This window comes from Hypanus sabinus, unplaced genomic scaffold, assembly GCF_030144855.1.
Source record: "Hypanus sabinus isolate sHypSab1 unplaced genomic scaffold, sHypSab1.hap1 scaffold_553, whole genome shotgun sequence".
Lineage (NCBI taxonomy): Eukaryota > Metazoa > Chordata > Chondrichthyes > Myliobatiformes > Dasyatidae > Hypanus > Hypanus sabinus.
In genome coordinates, this window is record NW_026781414.1 from 220,022 (window position 1) to 236,723 (window position 16,702).

At 42.7% G+C, this 16,702-nt stretch overlaps 1 protein-coding gene across 1 annotated transcript; it reads right to left on the reverse strand.

The window, feature by feature from the left end:
- Positions 1-3,091: 3,091 nt before the first annotated feature.
- LOC132389382 (gastrula zinc finger protein XlCGF26.1-like) lies at positions 3,092-16,263 on the reverse strand. The gene is made up of 2 exons (XM_059961903.1): positions 15,647-16,263; positions 3,092-6,213 (listed from the first exon to the last, which is right to left on the reverse strand). The coding sequence occupies exon 2, from the start codon at positions 5,806-5,808 to the stop codon at positions 3,913-3,915; it is 1,896 nt and encodes a 631-aa protein (XP_059817886.1). The 5' UTR covers positions 5,809-6,213; positions 15,647-16,263; the 3' UTR covers positions 3,092-3,912.
- Positions 16,264-16,702: the final 439 nt, after the last annotated feature.

The following is a 16,702-nucleotide window of genomic DNA, read 5'->3' on the forward strand; positions in this document are numbered from 1 at the left end:
TTGTTGCTTTGGCTGCAGATGAGCCAACTTGTTATCAATGTTTTCTGGAACAACCGAGTTCATTAGCCTAACTGGGACCATGTTTGGCTTGTGAAAATTCTCAGACGAGTCGATTGTTTCATTCTCAATATGTTTTGACAACAACACTCACAGACGGTGCCTGCTTGTCAAAATACGGCTTTATTATATTTATGTGTACCACCTGTGTTAGTTTACGTTGGTCGGGTGTTTTAATAGCATTATTCAGATCATTAATTTGAGAGACTATTTCAAGCACCTTATCTCCCACCTGGTATTTTCTTTCTCAAGCCCACTTATCAAACCAACACTTCATTTTGTTTTGAGAGATCTTTAAGTTTTGTCTCACTAGACTACAGACTTGGTGTAGTTTATTCTTGAACTTCTAAACAGAGTCTAACAAGTTAACATGTACATCCCCATCAATCCACTGTTCCTTTAACAAGGACAAAGTTCCCCTCACTATAAATTTTAAAAAGGGTTCACCGAATGCAGTTATAGGGCAGAGTGGGGCCACTGGGGTGACCTGATTCGGTTTACCCACAACTTGACAAGTGTGACAGCTTCTGCAAAAGGTCACAACATCTTTCCTCAAATTAGGCCAGTAGAATTATTACATAACTGTTTACAGTTTTATTCACTCCAAAATGTCGACCTAATGGCATACTGTGGGCCAAAGTTAAAATTTCAGCCATATAACTTTAGGAACTACAACTTGGTGAACAATTTCCCATTCCTCACTCGCTGGTATAGCAGGTGGCCTCCACTTCCTCATTGACACTTCATCATGAGATAATACCCTACTGGCACATTCTTAATCTCATCATCTGAGAGGGCTGTTTCTTTTAAAGCTTCAATCTCAGGGTCTCGGTTCTGTTCTGCTATAAACTCCTTCCTAGACAGGGATAAATCTTTCTCATCAGACTTACGACTGAATCCTGTTGAAACAATGAAGGCAGAAATTCCCTGACAAGTCATCATAACCTGAATCCCGATTTTGGCTATCATGGGTATCAGAATCATGCTGCACAGATTCGTCTGCGTCGGCATACTTTTAGCCATACTTTGAGTTCCTGCGCAGGAAGGATAAATGTTAAAATCCATCTGTGGGTCGTCAGCGGTTGTCTTAGTTGTCAACAGCGCTGCAGGAACAATTTTAGGTCATTCCCTAACAGCAAACTAACATCTTCCAATGGTAAAATGGAGTATAATCCAATTTTAACAGGTCCCAAAAGCAACCCTGACAGTAAAGTTACCTTGTACAATGGCACAGAAACCATGCTACCCCCAAAGCCTTTAATAAGATTTACTTCATCAGTGTTCGTCTCATCACCAAACTTTAGAATGCTGTCTAATATAAGTGACTGAGAATCCCCAGTAACTCGAAGAATTTTTGGTAGTTGGGTTGACCCTTCCTTTACTAATACAAACCCATTTGACATAAAATGATCAAAAGCCTTCTTAATTCAGTCAGAGTTCTCAGTCCATAACTGAGCCTCAACAGAATGTTCAGAACCCTGTGGGTTTATAGGTGCGTCAACAAACTGAACACCGGCATTTGGGACTGGCTTCTTTTCATTTTTCTTATTCAGGATAGAACAATTAGCCTTCACATGACCAGCTTTCTTACAATAGTAACAAGCAAGACCAGAATATTTCTCTTTCAACTGCTTCCCTTCATCCTTACTCTTGTCACTAGTCCCAGCTGTAATTTCTGGTTTACCCTGGTGATCTCTGGCACTCTTTTGGAAGCTCTTATTTGGGATAATCTTAACCTTATGAGTAAAAGCAAACTCATCTGCTATTCTATCAGACTCCTGCAAATTGGCAGTATCCTTTTCATCTAAATATGTCTTTATGTCGTCAGGAGCACACCTTTTGAATTCTTCAATTAAAACTAACTCTTTCAAGCTATTAAAATCATCATATACTTATCATCATCATCATATATGTGCACCAGCAATCAAAACACACAGACTTCTCATAAGCAAATTACATATGTCCGGTTCACAGATTTCCACAAATTTCAAAACTTTTGGGACCAACTCGTAAGCTTTGAGCACAGCCTGTTTCACTATGTCACAATCAGCTGCTTCATCAACTGTCAAAGCAGAATAGGCTTGCTAAGCCTCCCCCTTTGTAAGAGAACCAACCCTCTTTTGGCCACTTTAAATTCTAAGCAACCTTCTCAAAATGCTGTAAGTATTTATCAACCTCTTTCTGATCAAATGGAGGTACCAATTTAATTTCCTGACTAGCCTCAAACTTATTACCAGAGTCTAACGCTAGACCCCTTTGCTGAAACCACTGTATCTTTTCCAGCTCGAATAGCCTCTGTCTTTCTGCTTCCTCCTTCTGTTTTTCTGCCTCCTCTCTGATTTTCTGCCTCTCTAGCCTCAAGTTGCCTCTGCCTTTCCGGAGCCTCCATCTTTAATTTTTCTAACTTGTCCTGGAGCTCAAGCTCACTAGGTTTACTTCCAGGAAACACGTCCAACTCCTCCACTTTAAACACACCCTCAGATACATAATGTTCAGCTATTACCCTCTGCATCTGTTCCCTCCTCATTGTCAATTTCAACATAGCAAGTTTTAACCTTCTGGCAAGACTCAACAACTCAATCCGTCTGGCATCCTCTAATGCCTCAGAGGTTCCCGCTTCCAAACAATAATCAGCATCCGCTGCTGATTTTCTACACACAAATATATCAAAAGGGACTTCCCCAATGAAATCGATAATTAATGACTACGCCCCCATAGCTGTTCATATCCCAGATGCAGGCCCCAATTTTGTTATGAATCGTAAAGCTTTAGAAACGAATCAGCACCAATAGACTACACCTGGAACAACACACACAAAATACTGGTGGAACACAGCAGGCCAGGCAGCATCTATAAGGAGAAGCATAGTCGACGTTTCAGGCCGAGACCCTTCATCAGGACTGCCTGAGACTGCCTGACAAAGGGTCTCGGCCTGAAACGTTGACAGTGCTTCTCCTTAAAGATGCTCCCTGGCCTGCTGTGCTCCACCAGCATTTTGTGTATGTTTGACTTCCAAGCATCTGCAGGTTTCCTCGTGGAGACTACACCAGGAGTCTGTTTTTGATCTTAAAACTATCTTTATTAGAATCGACTTATAATATAGTAACTTAAGCAAGATAAACAAAAGTTAACAGTGTTATGTGTATATATGTGTGTAAATATAAATCCAAAACTATTGAGCTTGGGGGGGACAAGGCTTGGAGTCTTGAGATGGTAAAGTATGAAAGTTCAGTTCAACCACAGAATAGGTGATGAGAGAGATATATGTAATCCAGGGTAAATGTCGAGAGAAGGCAATTATGTCGAATTCCACAGGTTCCATGGTGGTAAAACAAGAGAACAGTCACTGTAGATATTATCTGTCATCCTTCCAAATCCACATACTAATTATCACCCAAAGTGACTTGTCACAAGGCGTATCGTCTTCAAGTGAATTACCACACCACACCCAGGCAAGGGTTAACACATCGGTGGTCTTCACATGATACCCCAAATCAGATCCACTCCTATGGATCAAACGAGGTGACAACCACACATTCGATGTATGATGAATCGATAATTAACCCATACTTGCGGGCATAGGAAAATTCCAAACAGTGACCCTTGGCACCTATTTCCCTTGTATCGATCTTTCCATTTTTCCTCCTTCATCTCCGTCTGACTCTGAGAGTCTGTGTCCTCAGTTAAAACTAAACAAGCTGTGAGTGATGTAAACAAGCTGCAAGTCAGACTGATTCACCTTCCTAATCTCTCTCTCTTAAAATGACAGTCCACAGCAAACAAAACCTAGGGATTCATAACAACTGACTGGTGTGCCAGTAGTTGGAATGACTGAGTGAATCCTATCCCACATTCTCAGCAGGTAAATGGCTCCTCTCCAGTGTGAACTCGCTGATGTCTCTGTAGTGTGGAAGAGTGAGTGAATCTCTTCCCACATTCTGAGCAGGTGAACGGCCTCTCTCCAGTGTGAACTCGCTGATGTTCCAGCAATCTGGATGAGTTATTGAATCTCTTCCCACAGACTAAGCAGATGAACGGCTTCTCCCCAGTGTGAACTGACTGGTGTCTCTGCAGGGAGCGTGAGTGACTGAACCTCTTCCCACATTCTGAGCAGGGGAATGGCTTCTCTCCAGTGTGAACTCGCTGATGAGTCTGCAGGTCGGATGAGCGAGTGAATCTCTTCCCACATTCTGAGCAGAGGAACGGCTTCTCCCCAGTGTGAACTCGCTGGTGTTTCAGAAGGTTGGATGACAGAGTGAACCGTTTCCCACATTCTGTGCAATTGAATGGCTTTTCACCGGTGTGAGCACTCTCATGTCTCTGTAGGTAGGATGACTGAGTGAATCCCTTCCCACATTCTGAGCAGGTGAACGGCTTCTCCCCAGTGTGAGCTCGCTGGTGTCTCTGTAGAGCGGATGAATGAGTGAATCTCTTCCCACATTCTGAGCAGGTGAACGGCTTCTCCCCAGTGTGAGCTCGCTGGTGACTCTGTAGGGCGGATGAATGAGTGAATCTCTTCCCACATTCTGAGCAGGTGAATGGCCTCTCTCCAGTGTGAACTCGCTGATGACTCCGTAGGTTGGATGACTGAGTGAATCCCTTCCCACATTCTGAACAGGTGAACGGCTTCACCCCAGTGTGAATTCGCTGATGACTCTGTAGGTGGGATGACACAGTGAATCTCTTCCCACAGACTGAGCAGGTGAATGGCTTCTCCCCAGTGTGAACACGCTGGTGACTCCGTAGGTGGGATGACTGAGTGAATCCCTTCCCACAGACTGAGCAGTTGAACGGCTTCTCCCCCGTGTGAACTCGCTGATGTCTCTGTAGGCGGGATATCAGAGTGAATCCTTTCCCACAGTCTGAGCAGGTGAATGGCCTCTCCCCAGTGTGAACTGGCAGATGACTCTGTAGGTGGGATGACTGAGTGAATCTCTTCCCGCATTCTGAACAGGTGAACAGTTTCTGCCCAGTGTGAAGTCGCTGATGTCTCTGTAGGGTGGATAACTCACGGAATCCTTTCCCACATTCTGAGCAGGTGAACGGCTTCTCCCCAGTGTGAACTCGCTGATGTCTCTGTAGGCTGGATAACTCACTGAATCCTTTCCCACATTCTGAGCATGTGAATGGCTTCTCCCCAGTGTGAACTCGCTGATGTCTCAGTTGGCTGGATAAAGCACTGAATCCTTTCCCACATTCTGAGCAGGTGAATGGCTTCTCCCCAGTGTGAACTCGCTGATGTACCAGTAGGTTGGATAACTCACTGAATCCTTTCCCACATTCTGAGCATGTGAATGGCTTCTCCCCAGTGTGAACTCGCTGATGACTCTGTAGGCTGGATGACCGACTGAATCCCTTCGCACAGACTGAGCAGGTGAATGGCTTCTCCCCAGAGTGAACTCGCTGATGTACCAGTAGGTTGGATAACTCACTGAATCCTTTCCCACATTCTGAGCAGGTGAATGGCTTCTCCCCAGTGTGAACTCGCTGATGTACCAGTAGGTTGGATGACCGAGTGAATCTCTTCCCACAGACTGAGCAGGTGAAGCGCCTCTCTCCAGTGTGAACTCGCTGGGGACTCCGTAGGTTGGATGACTGAGTGAATCTCTTCTCACATTCTGAACAGGTGAACGGCCTCTCCCCAGTGTGAACTCGCTGGGGACTCCGTAGGTTGGATGACTGAGTGAATCCCTTCCCACAGACTGAACAGGTGAATGGCTTCTCCCCAGTGTGAACTCGCTGGTGAGCCATTAGGTCAAATGACTGAGTGAATCCTTTCCCAGAAATTCAGCAGATCATCAGCCTCTACCAGGTGTGGTGTGAACTGACTGGAGTGTCCACAGGTCCAACTGAATCCTTTCTCACACACACAACAGATGAATGGCCTTGCCCAGTGTGAACTTGCTGATGTACCTTCAATTGTGATAACTGAGTGAATCTATTCCCACTGTCTGAGCAGGTGAACAGCCTTTCTCCTGTATAAGATGACTGGCTTGCTATTTGGTCAAATGATCAATTGAATCCCTCTCCACAGTCTGAGCAGGAAGGATAGTCGATTGAATCCCTCGCTCCACTTCTTAAATATCCAGACAGAGACAGCAAAACTGGCGTTTTCTGTTTGAGATCCCCGGCGAAAAATTCCTTCTCGTTTTTAACCTGTGAAAAGATTTACAAAATCCATCAATGGGTTTAGGATAACATTTCAGATGAGATTACTTGAGTTGCCATGGTTTGACTTGGTATCACACGGTTACAGTGAGGTTCAACCCAAGTTGGACAGAGAAATCATCTTCTGACTGGGCAGAGTGCTGGTATCTGGAATGACCATCAATTCCCTGAAGCTCTTCCTGTCTCTATAAGAATGGGGCATTTCTGCCGTCTCCAATCTGTGACCTGGCTCAGTTTGACTCTCTCCATTGGTATTATTCCCTGTTCCTGCTGAGCTGCATGGGTGCCTGGCCCCACAGTAACTGAAACAGTCTCACGCAAATTGTCTTTGTGGATGTGCATCTGGGAATTCTTTTATGTATTATTAACTTAAAGTGCTACAGCTTTAACACCATATAAAAAAATTCCTGCTGAGATGACTGGTTGGTCCGCACAGCTGGTAAAAGGGGTTAGAGTGAATTTTTGTAATACTTCAAGTTCTTGTAGAAAAGTACAACACAGAAACAGGTCCTTTGGGCCATCTAGTCTTGTGCTGAACTATTTAAATTGCCCCTCCCACACTCCTACAATCCAGGTACCTACACGAACTTCCTAAATGTTGAAATCGAGCTCGCGTGCACCACTTGTGCTGGCTGCTCATTCCAAACCTAGATGACCATTTGTGTGCAGAAGTTTCCCCTCATGTTCCCCTTAACATTTCACCTTTCACCCTTAACCCCTGGCCACTGGTTGAAGTCCTACCCAATCTCAGTGGAGAAAGCCAGCTTGCATTTACACTATCTATGCCCCTCTACCACAATCAAATCTCACCTCAATCTTCTACATTCCAAAGAATAAAGTCCTGACCTGTTCAATCTTTCCTTATAACCCAAGTCCTCCAAACTTGACAACAGCCTTGTGAATTTTCTCTGAAATCTTTGAATCTCTTTTAAATCTTTCCTGTCAGTAGGTGACCAAAACATCACACAATACTCCAAATTAGGCCTCTTTTACAAGTCAACATAATATCCATCTATTGTCAGGATTTGGTTCACGAAAGCCAATGGGCTAAAATCTTTCTTTCCGTCACTATCTAACTGTGATACCACTTTCAGTGAATTAAGGACTTGTATTCCCAGGTCCCTTTCTTCTACAACACTCCTCCGTGCCCGACCAGTCACTGTGAAAGACCTCCCGTGGTATGTCAAACCAAAGTGCATCAGCTCACACTGGTCTGAATTAAATTCCATTTTCCATTTCTCAAACCATTTTCCCAGGGGGTCCAGATTGCACTGCAAGCCATGATAGTCTTCCTCGCTGTCCACTACACCACCAGTCTTGGTGGTCATAAATCTGCTAATCCAGTTAACCACACTATCATCCAGATTACTGATATAGATGACAAACCACAACAGATCTAGCACTGATCCCTGTGGCAACCACTAGTCACAGGCCTCCAGTCAGAGAGGCAACCATCTGCTACCACACTCTGGCTTCTGCCAAAGACAGTGTCTCATCCAATTTACTGTCTCATCTAGAATGCTGAGTGACTGAACCTTCTTGACCAACCTCCCATATGAGACTGTGTCAAGTGCCTTGCTAACGTCCATGTAGACAACATCCACTGCCTTGTCTTCAACCACTTTCCTGATAACTTCCTCAAGAGACTCTGTAAGACTGGTTAGACATGACCTACCATGCACAAAGCCATGCTGTCTATCCTTAATCAGTCCACATCTATCCAAATACTTATATTTCCGGTTCTTGCACATAAGTTCCAGTAACTTCCCCACTATTCACTACTAGTCACCACTCCGTGGGTTTGGAGATTTCCCTTGAATTTCATAGAATCATAGAAATCTATAGCACATTACAGACCCTTTGGCCCACAGTGCTGTGCCGACCATGTAACTTACTCTAGAAGCTGCCTGGAGTTTCCCTAGCGCATAGTCCTCTATTTTTCTGAGCTCCATGTAACTATCTAAGAGAGTGTTAAAAGTCCCTGTTGTATCCGCCTCGACAACCGCTGCTGGCAGTGCATTCGACACATCCAACACTCTCTGTGTAAAAAACCTACCCCTGACATCCCCTCCGCATATATTTCCAAGCACCTTAAAACTATGCCCCATCCTGTTAGCCATCTTAATGCTGGGGAAAAATCCTCTGGCTATCCACACACTCACTGCCCCTCATCATCTTATACACCTAAAAAAGGCTCTAAACATAAACAAGGAAATTTTACATTGCTCTGAGGATTTGTTGGAAGTAAACAAAATTATGAGGGTATAGATAGGGTAAATGCAAGCAGCTTTTTCCACTGAGGTTGGGTGGGACGACAACCAGAGGTCATGGGTAAGTGGGGAAGGTGAAAATTTAATGGGAACATTTGGAAAAGTTCTTTGCTGAAATGGTCGTGAGAGTGCAGAATGAGATGTCAGCACTAGTGGAGAATATGAGCTCGATTTCACCATTAAGAGAAGTTTGACAGGTACCTGGATGGTAGGGGTATGGAGGGTGATGATCCCGGTGCAGGTAGTTGCATTAGAGAGCTTAAATGTTTTTGGCATTGACTAGATGGGCCAAATAGCCTGTTTCTGTACTGAACTTCTCCATGTTTCTGTGACAGAGAAGCTGGCCAAACTTGTTTGGAAGGGAAAAGGTAGGAGTGGCAATGGAGCAGCAATGGCTGGAGTTTCTGGGAGCAATTCGAGAGCTGAGTAATCGATACATCCCAAAGACGTGGAAGCATTGGAAAGGCAGCAGGGCACAACCGTGGGTTAAATGAGAATCCAAAACCAACATAAAATCAGAGGAGAGGGCAAACAAAAGAGCAAAGGACCATTAGGAAGCTTTTAGAATCCAACAGAAGACAACTAAAGGAAAGTCAGATGAGTTCGGGAGTGGAATTATGAAATGACTGTCATTAATGAATTTTGGTTGCACCAACAGTCCGCGGCATTTAGAGGAACGAGATATCCAGGGCCTCAATATCTCTTGAAAACCAAGATTCCCTGCACTAGTTACCATTCAACTTTTATTTTGTCAGACACATACAAACTCTACACCCTTAAAATTTCACTTCTGAAGAACTCCCACTTACCAAGTTCTCCTTTGCTAAAAAACATCCTGTCCCAATCCACACTTGTCAAATCCTTGTAAGTATCATAAAAATTGGATTTCTCCAATTTAGAATCTCAAGAGAGGTCCAGGCCTCTGCTTTTCTGTATTTACTTGGAATCTCATGATCAGTAGATACAAAGTGTTCCCATACACTAATTTCTGTCACTCGCCCTAGATCACTTCCCAATAGCTTATTGCACACTTCTACATCGGGAATTTTACATACTGATTAAGGTAGATTTAATAAGCTCTACCCCATCTAGTCCTTTTACAGCCTAGGATTCCAGTCAATAAACGGAAAGTTAAAATCACTCACTTTAACAACCTTTGTTTCTTGGCATAGTCCGCAATCTCTCTACAGATTTGTTCCTTGAAATCCCTCAGACTGTTGGGCGCAAGCAAGTCCAAGTAATGGCTACAATATCGTAATCTCATGTCCTGAGGTCTGAATGACATCTGTTTGGTGTCAAAAACAGAACCTTGCCCTCAATGTCACTGAAACAAAGGAGCTGGCTGCAGACTACAGGAGAAATGGAGACAGGCTGACCCAGGATCTGGGGTTGAGAGGGTGAACAGCTTTAAGTTCCCTGGCACACACAACACCGAGGATCTCACCGGGTCTGTACATACTGGCTGTGTGGTGAAAAAGGCACAACAGCACCACTTTCACCGCAGGCGGTTCAGGAAGTGTGGGACGGGGCCCCAAATACTAACAACTTTCTACAGGGGCACAATTGAGAGCATCCTGACGGGTGGCATCACTGCCTGGTATGGGTGCTGTACTTCACTCAGTTGCAGGACTCTGCAGAGAGTGGTGCGGACAGCCCAGCGCATATGTAGATGTGAACTTCTCACTATTCAGGACATTGACAAAAACAGGTGTGTAAAAAGGGCCACTGTGTAAAAAGGATCTTTGGGGACCAGAGTCACCCCAACCACAAACTGTTCCAGCTGCTACCATCTGGGAAACGGTACCACAGCCTGAAAGCCAGGACCAACAGGCCCAGGGACAGCTTCTTCCACCAGGCCCTCTGATTGATTAATTCATGCTGATACAATTGTACTTTTATTTATCCTGACTGTCCTGTTGTACATACTATTTATTATAAACTAAAATTAACATTGCACACTTAGACAGTGACATAACATAAAGATTTCACAACTCGTGTATGAAGAATGTAAGTAATAAAGTTAATTCGATTCAATTCAACCTCTCCACTATCTGTTCTGTCATTCTGGCTCCAATCCTCCCTGCAACTTTAGTTTAACCACCCACCCCACAGGGGAGCACCAGCAAGCCTTGCCACTAGGATATTCGTCCCTTTCTAGTTCTGTTCCACTAACTAACAAATCCCCTATCACCCCTTTGACTTTCCTCTGCCAGGTAATTCCCCCCAACAGTTTCTAAAGTGTCCACCTGTTGTTGTGTGGGATAGCAACAAGAGTACTCGGCGATGGCTATTTAACCTCACTCCCCTTCCTGACTCTCACCCAGTTTCCTGTGTCCTGCACCTTGGGTGTAACTCACCTCTCTGCACGTCATACCTATCACACCCTCTGACGCTTGGATGATGCGGAATTCATCCAGTTCCAGCTCTAACTCCTTAAAGTGCAGCTGGATATACACCTTCTACGTGAGGGCGTCAGGGACACTGGAGGTCTCCCCGCCTTCCCACCAATATCCCCTCTAATTTGTAATGACCAGTGTGTGCAAAACCTTGTACTGTACAATTTTTACCCAGTGACAACAACATGTGCAAACTGAATTTTATATAGAGAGGTATTCATTTCAACAGCGAGCAAATCACTGTCAGTAAGAACTTTAATCTCCTCTGGTTGAGTCTTGATTGAGTTCATCTGCACTCTCACACAACCTAAGTAACAGGTTAATGAAGGATTTACTCGCCACAGCTTCTGCAAACCACCTATTTGTGATTTTCTTGCTAAATGATGCTTTCAATTTCAGATTTCCAAATATCACTCCTCTTCTTCCCACTTGAAAATCCTCAGCAACTCTTGCATCACCACAATACACGAAGTATTGTACATAAGTATTTCCCCTGAAGTCTCACCCAGGTGACTGACAGTGGTGAACTCAGTGATGGTAATGCCAAAGAATACTGCCTTTAAGGACAGTAGTCTGTCTCCCTGGAGTCTGGCACATTTCTGATGTGAAGGCTACTTGTTGCCCAGGGCAAAGGTGTTTGATATCATTATGTAGCCAGACAGAATTGGTGGAAGCGTGTTCTCACTGGTAGAAAAATGCAGACCGAGAGGAGGTAGAACAAGCAACACACACAAAATGCTGGAGGAACTCAGCAGGTCAGGCAGTATCTATGGAAAAGAGTACTAATGCTGAATTCCTCCAGCAATTTGTGTGTGTAGCTTGGATTTCCAGCATCTGCAGATTTCCTCTTTGTGATTGGAGGTAGAACAAAGATGATTTTCTCAACTGGTGATGTAAAAGATTTTAGAGCCACAGAATAGAACACTGCAGCACAGTACAGGCCCTTCAGCCCTCCATGTTGTGCCAACCCATATAAACCTTAAAAAAAAGAACTAAACCCACACTACCCCGTAACCCTCCATTTTTCTTTCATCCATGTGCCTGTCCAAGAGGATGTTAAATACCCCTAATGTTTTAGCCTCCACCACCATCCCTGGCAAGTCATTCCAGTCACTCACAACCCTCTGTGAAAAAAAAAACTTACCCCTGATGTCTCCCCTAAACTTTCCTCCCTTAATTTTATACATATGCCCTCTGGTGTTTGCTGTTGGTGCCCTGGGAAACGGGTACTGACTATCCACCCTGTCTATGCCTCTCGTAATCTTTTAGCCCTCTATCAAGTTCTAGACCAGGCATGGGCAAACTACGGCCCGCGGGCCATATGCGGCCCGTTAAGCTTTTTAATCCGGCCCGCAGAACTTGATGAAATTATATTAATAAACCTTGTTAACGTCTTTTCCCCACAATTCTGGCGTTTTCCCAATAGATGACGCACTCTATATACATTGACCTTTGTTGAGGTGCAGCGTATTACTCCACATTTGCGCTTTACTCTTTGTTCGGCTCGACCTATTTGTGTGAACAGGCGTTCAGCGTCATGAACATCAACAAAGCCAGCCACAGATCCAAGTTAACTGACCAACCCCTCAGATCCATCCTGAGAATCGCCACAACAAAACTAAATCCAGACTTTGATGCGCTAACTAAAAAGGGAGACCAACAACACTGTTCCCACTGAAATTAAAAATAAGTTTCTTCGTTGTGTTATGTAAAAAATGCATTTGAAAATATTTTTTTCAATAAGCCTTACATGTTACATGTCATTCCTGTTAAGTGATGGACACGAGTAGTACGCAGGTGCACGTACGTTCTCAAAATAAAAAATGCACTCCAGATCAATAACGCGCTCCGCATACTGGCACGCTGGCATTGTTCTGCCTTTGTGCTGGTCGTTGTTGAGTTTTGGCACAGTGGACAATTGAATAAGAAGGAGTAGGACAAGTAGACCTGCATCTCCTACCGGTTTTGAAATAAAGACAGTCAGGAGGAGAGTGATGATGATAATACCTTGAAGGATAACAGAATTTTCAGTGCTTTAAAATAATAACTGTTACTATTTAAAAAAGCTGTATTTTATTCATTTAATTTTCAGTGTTTTAAAAGTCATTTCAATAAATAGCTAAATACCATGGGACTTCAAAGACAGATATTTTGTTGTAATGCATTTGTTCATTTTCAATTGAAATTAAAGCACATGTTTTCTACATATCCCATGATATTTTATTTTCTCTTATGAGGTGTATTACCAAAACACTCCGTCCATCTGCTCCTGGTCTGGCCCCCCTGTCAAATTTTAGAACCCTTTGTGGCCCACAAGTCAAAAAGTTTGCCCACCCTTGTTCTAGACCTTTCATATTATTTCACATTTCATAAAGATTGAAACAGAATAGGCTGAAACACACTGTTCAAAAGTGCTGGTGTTCAATCCACTTGGTGCATTGACTCATTACATTTTTTGGGTTTATGTTTGTCAGAAACACATCCAACAGATTTCCCATCAGAAGTGCAGGAAAATTCTGGACCTGATTTCAAATGAACCACTGAGCACTCTGAAAAAAAGGTGTGGCAGAGGCCGATTTCTCCCCTGTGCTTTTATTTTCAGTGTGAACTATGTAACATTGATGGTGATTAATGATCATTACTTTCAGGCGACAGCCCTCCAAACATGTGACGAACCACAGTAAAACTTAGTGAACCTGCCATGGTTGGGTCTTGGGTGTCGGACCAGCAGATTTTCTGTATTATTAGATGTTCTCATATTAATACATCATACCTCACTTCCAAATCACTGTTTTTAGACATCACATTATAGAATGATATGTTCCACATAACCTGCAAGTTTAAAAGAAGCTCAGAAAATAAGGTCAAAGTAAGTTTCAAAGGCATCTCGGAAACAGAAACGTGCAAGTTTAAAGGGAGCAGAGATACCTGACTGACCTGCATGAGGTGTTGAGCTACCTAAAATGCATTCTTGAACGTATAATGTAGATTTAAAGCAATAATTGGATTTAAATTATTTTATTAAATTAACATTATCTTGGATCTCTTAATCGTAATTCACATTTAATGTAGGATTAACCTTTCTGCATTTGGATAACTACAATTTTTGTTCTTTTCTTTCGAAAAATGCAGTCACATCATAACACTATTCAAACTTCAGACCAAAAGTCTTCTTTTTCCCCCTTCTATTTTTTCCCAGGAAAAAAATACTATAAACTTTTTGCTATTTAAAATTGGTAACATTTATCAATTCATGCTGTTGTTTAAAATTAAATTGCTTAACTCCATGAAGCAAACTTGCAAGTTCACTAGCTAATAAAGAATTGAACAAAGAGGATTGTATATTTTACGCACAAAGCAGCATAATATCAATGCTCCTACATCATAAATTGGGAGACAAATGTACACATCCCAACCTTATTAGGTATTTGTACTCAATTTTTCCCACAGATGGTGAACTGCTAATCTTGGCTGGTTCATCAGGCACAGCATGGAGTAGATCTGAAGGGAGCTGGAGTGGTTTGTGTATTTGCAGCAGTGCTGGGAGGAAAAATCAGCATGAATGATGAATGTCTTTAATGTCCCTTCCTATAAAATGCTCGACAGATGGTTCACACTTATTTGACCTTGAGCTTTTTTTTAAAAACCATATTACAATTTAGTCAGGATTACTTAGAATTTCAACATCTCTCTTCCAGTGAAAATAATAAGTGGGAAGGGGTATAATTTAAAGATCCTATATATTCAGTTTAATCCACCCCGTTCTAATGAAATGTTTATTCAGTTATTTATGCTATTGACAAGGCTCCGAATAAAGCAAATGAGGACCAATAGGTGTGATCCATTCTTACAACCAGTTCAATGGCATAATTTTAAACTCACTTCCCCAAGTTTTCACATTTAGGAGCAGAATCACAAGAAGAGCTGGCAAATGACCAGGGAAAGCTTCACACAGAATCACAGAATAATTATTATAAAATTATTGTTGGCATGAAAGGAGATCATCAACCAGAACTATCCTTTCAACAACAATCCTTTTCTCTTGCCCTGCATCACTGCAAAAGTTCACTCTCATTTCCTTTCCAATTCTATTTGAAAGTACTGTCTTAGTCTTCGACAGTACTGTCCTGTGGATATCCAGTAACTGTGCTCTGGAAGTCCAATCCAAAGTAGAATCTTTGCTAATCTACAATGCTAGCAATGTACCTCACCATACTTTATCCCTATTTTCTAATCACAGGAAAGACTAAGTACTAATTTAAAACAAAGGCTAAGATTTAAACTTTCATCTTATGGTGATGATCATCTAATGTTATACTGCTATATATAAATAAAAGGGGTGATAGATAAGTTTGTGGCCTAAGGTAGAAGGAGACAATTTTAGAAAACCCAGCACATCTATTTTTCAACATAGTCCACTCCTACATTTACACACTTAGTCCAGCGGTCGTGGAGCGTACGGATCTTGCACCTCCAGAAAGTGTCCACAGATGGGTGATTGATAAGTTTTGTTCCCTTTCTCCGAGTTCCTAATCCTTGCATTTAGAAAGCTGGAGCTCAGCTCTGTCTGAGAGATCCATCGGTTCCCATTCCCTCATCAGCCGGGAGCTCCCCGGGGCCCGTGTACGGATCGTGGGGCTGAGAGAGAGGGAAGAGAACAGGACTGTCCCGGGATTGCTGGCCACGGTGTCCGAAATTCAAAGGAATTATCCCGAAGTCTGTGTTTAAGATAAAAACACGGAGAATCACTCTTACCTGCATCCGACATTTTCAAAGCCTTCTGTGTACTGCGCGCATGCCTGAAACTCAGGGACGTCCTCAGCCTGACGCCTGCGCATTTCATCGGCGCTTCAGCGCCGGCGAAATTCTTAATGAATGGCCCTATGGGTAATCACGGTGCCATTAAACATTTGTGCAAGCACCGGTTCAATGTCCATACTTCATTCTTTTCGTGTGTATAGAAAAATGTACACATCCCAATCTTATTAGGTATTTGTACTCAATTTTTCCCACAGATGGTGAACTGCTAATCTTGGCTGTTTCATGAGGCACAGCATGGAGTAGATCTGAAGGGAGCTGGAGTGGTTTGTGTATTTGCAGCAGTGCTGGGAGGAAAAATCAGCATCAATGATGAATGTCTTTAATGTCCCTTCCTATAAAATGCTCGCCAGATGTTTCACGCTTATTTGACCTTGAGCTTTTTTTCTAAAACCATATTACACTTTAGTCATGATTACTTAGAATTTCAACATCTCTTTTCCAGTGAAAATAATAAGTGGGAAGGGGTATAATTTAAAGATCCTATATATTCAGTTTAATCCACCCCGTTCTAATGAAATGTTTATTCAGTTATTTATGCTATTGACAAGGCTCTGAATGAAGCAAATGAGGACCAATAGGTGTGATCCATTCTTACAACCAGTTCAATGGCATAATTTTAAACTCACATCTCCAAGTTTTCACATTTAGGAGCAGAATCACAAGAAGAGGTGGCAAATGACCAGGGAAAGCTTCACACAGAATCACAGAATAATTATTATAAAATTATTGTTGGCATGAATGGAGATCATCAATCAGAACTATCCTCTCAATTCCAATCCTTCTCTTGCCCTGTATCACTGTAAAAATTCCCGCTCATTTCCTTTCCAATGCTATTTGAAAGTACCATCTTAGTCTTTGACAGTACTGTCCTGTGGATATCCAGTAACTGTGCTCTGGAAGTCCAATCCAAAGTAGAATATTTGCTAATCTACAATGCTAGCACTGCACCTCACCATACTTTATGTCCAGTAATTTAACCAAGATTCCGAT

What these genes read in the sequence shown, in the direction of transcription:
- LOC132389382 (XM_059961903.1), bottom strand. Translation starts at nt 5,808, where the DNA reads ATGGCTCACCAGCGAGTTCACACTGGGGAGAAGCCATTCACCTGTTCA.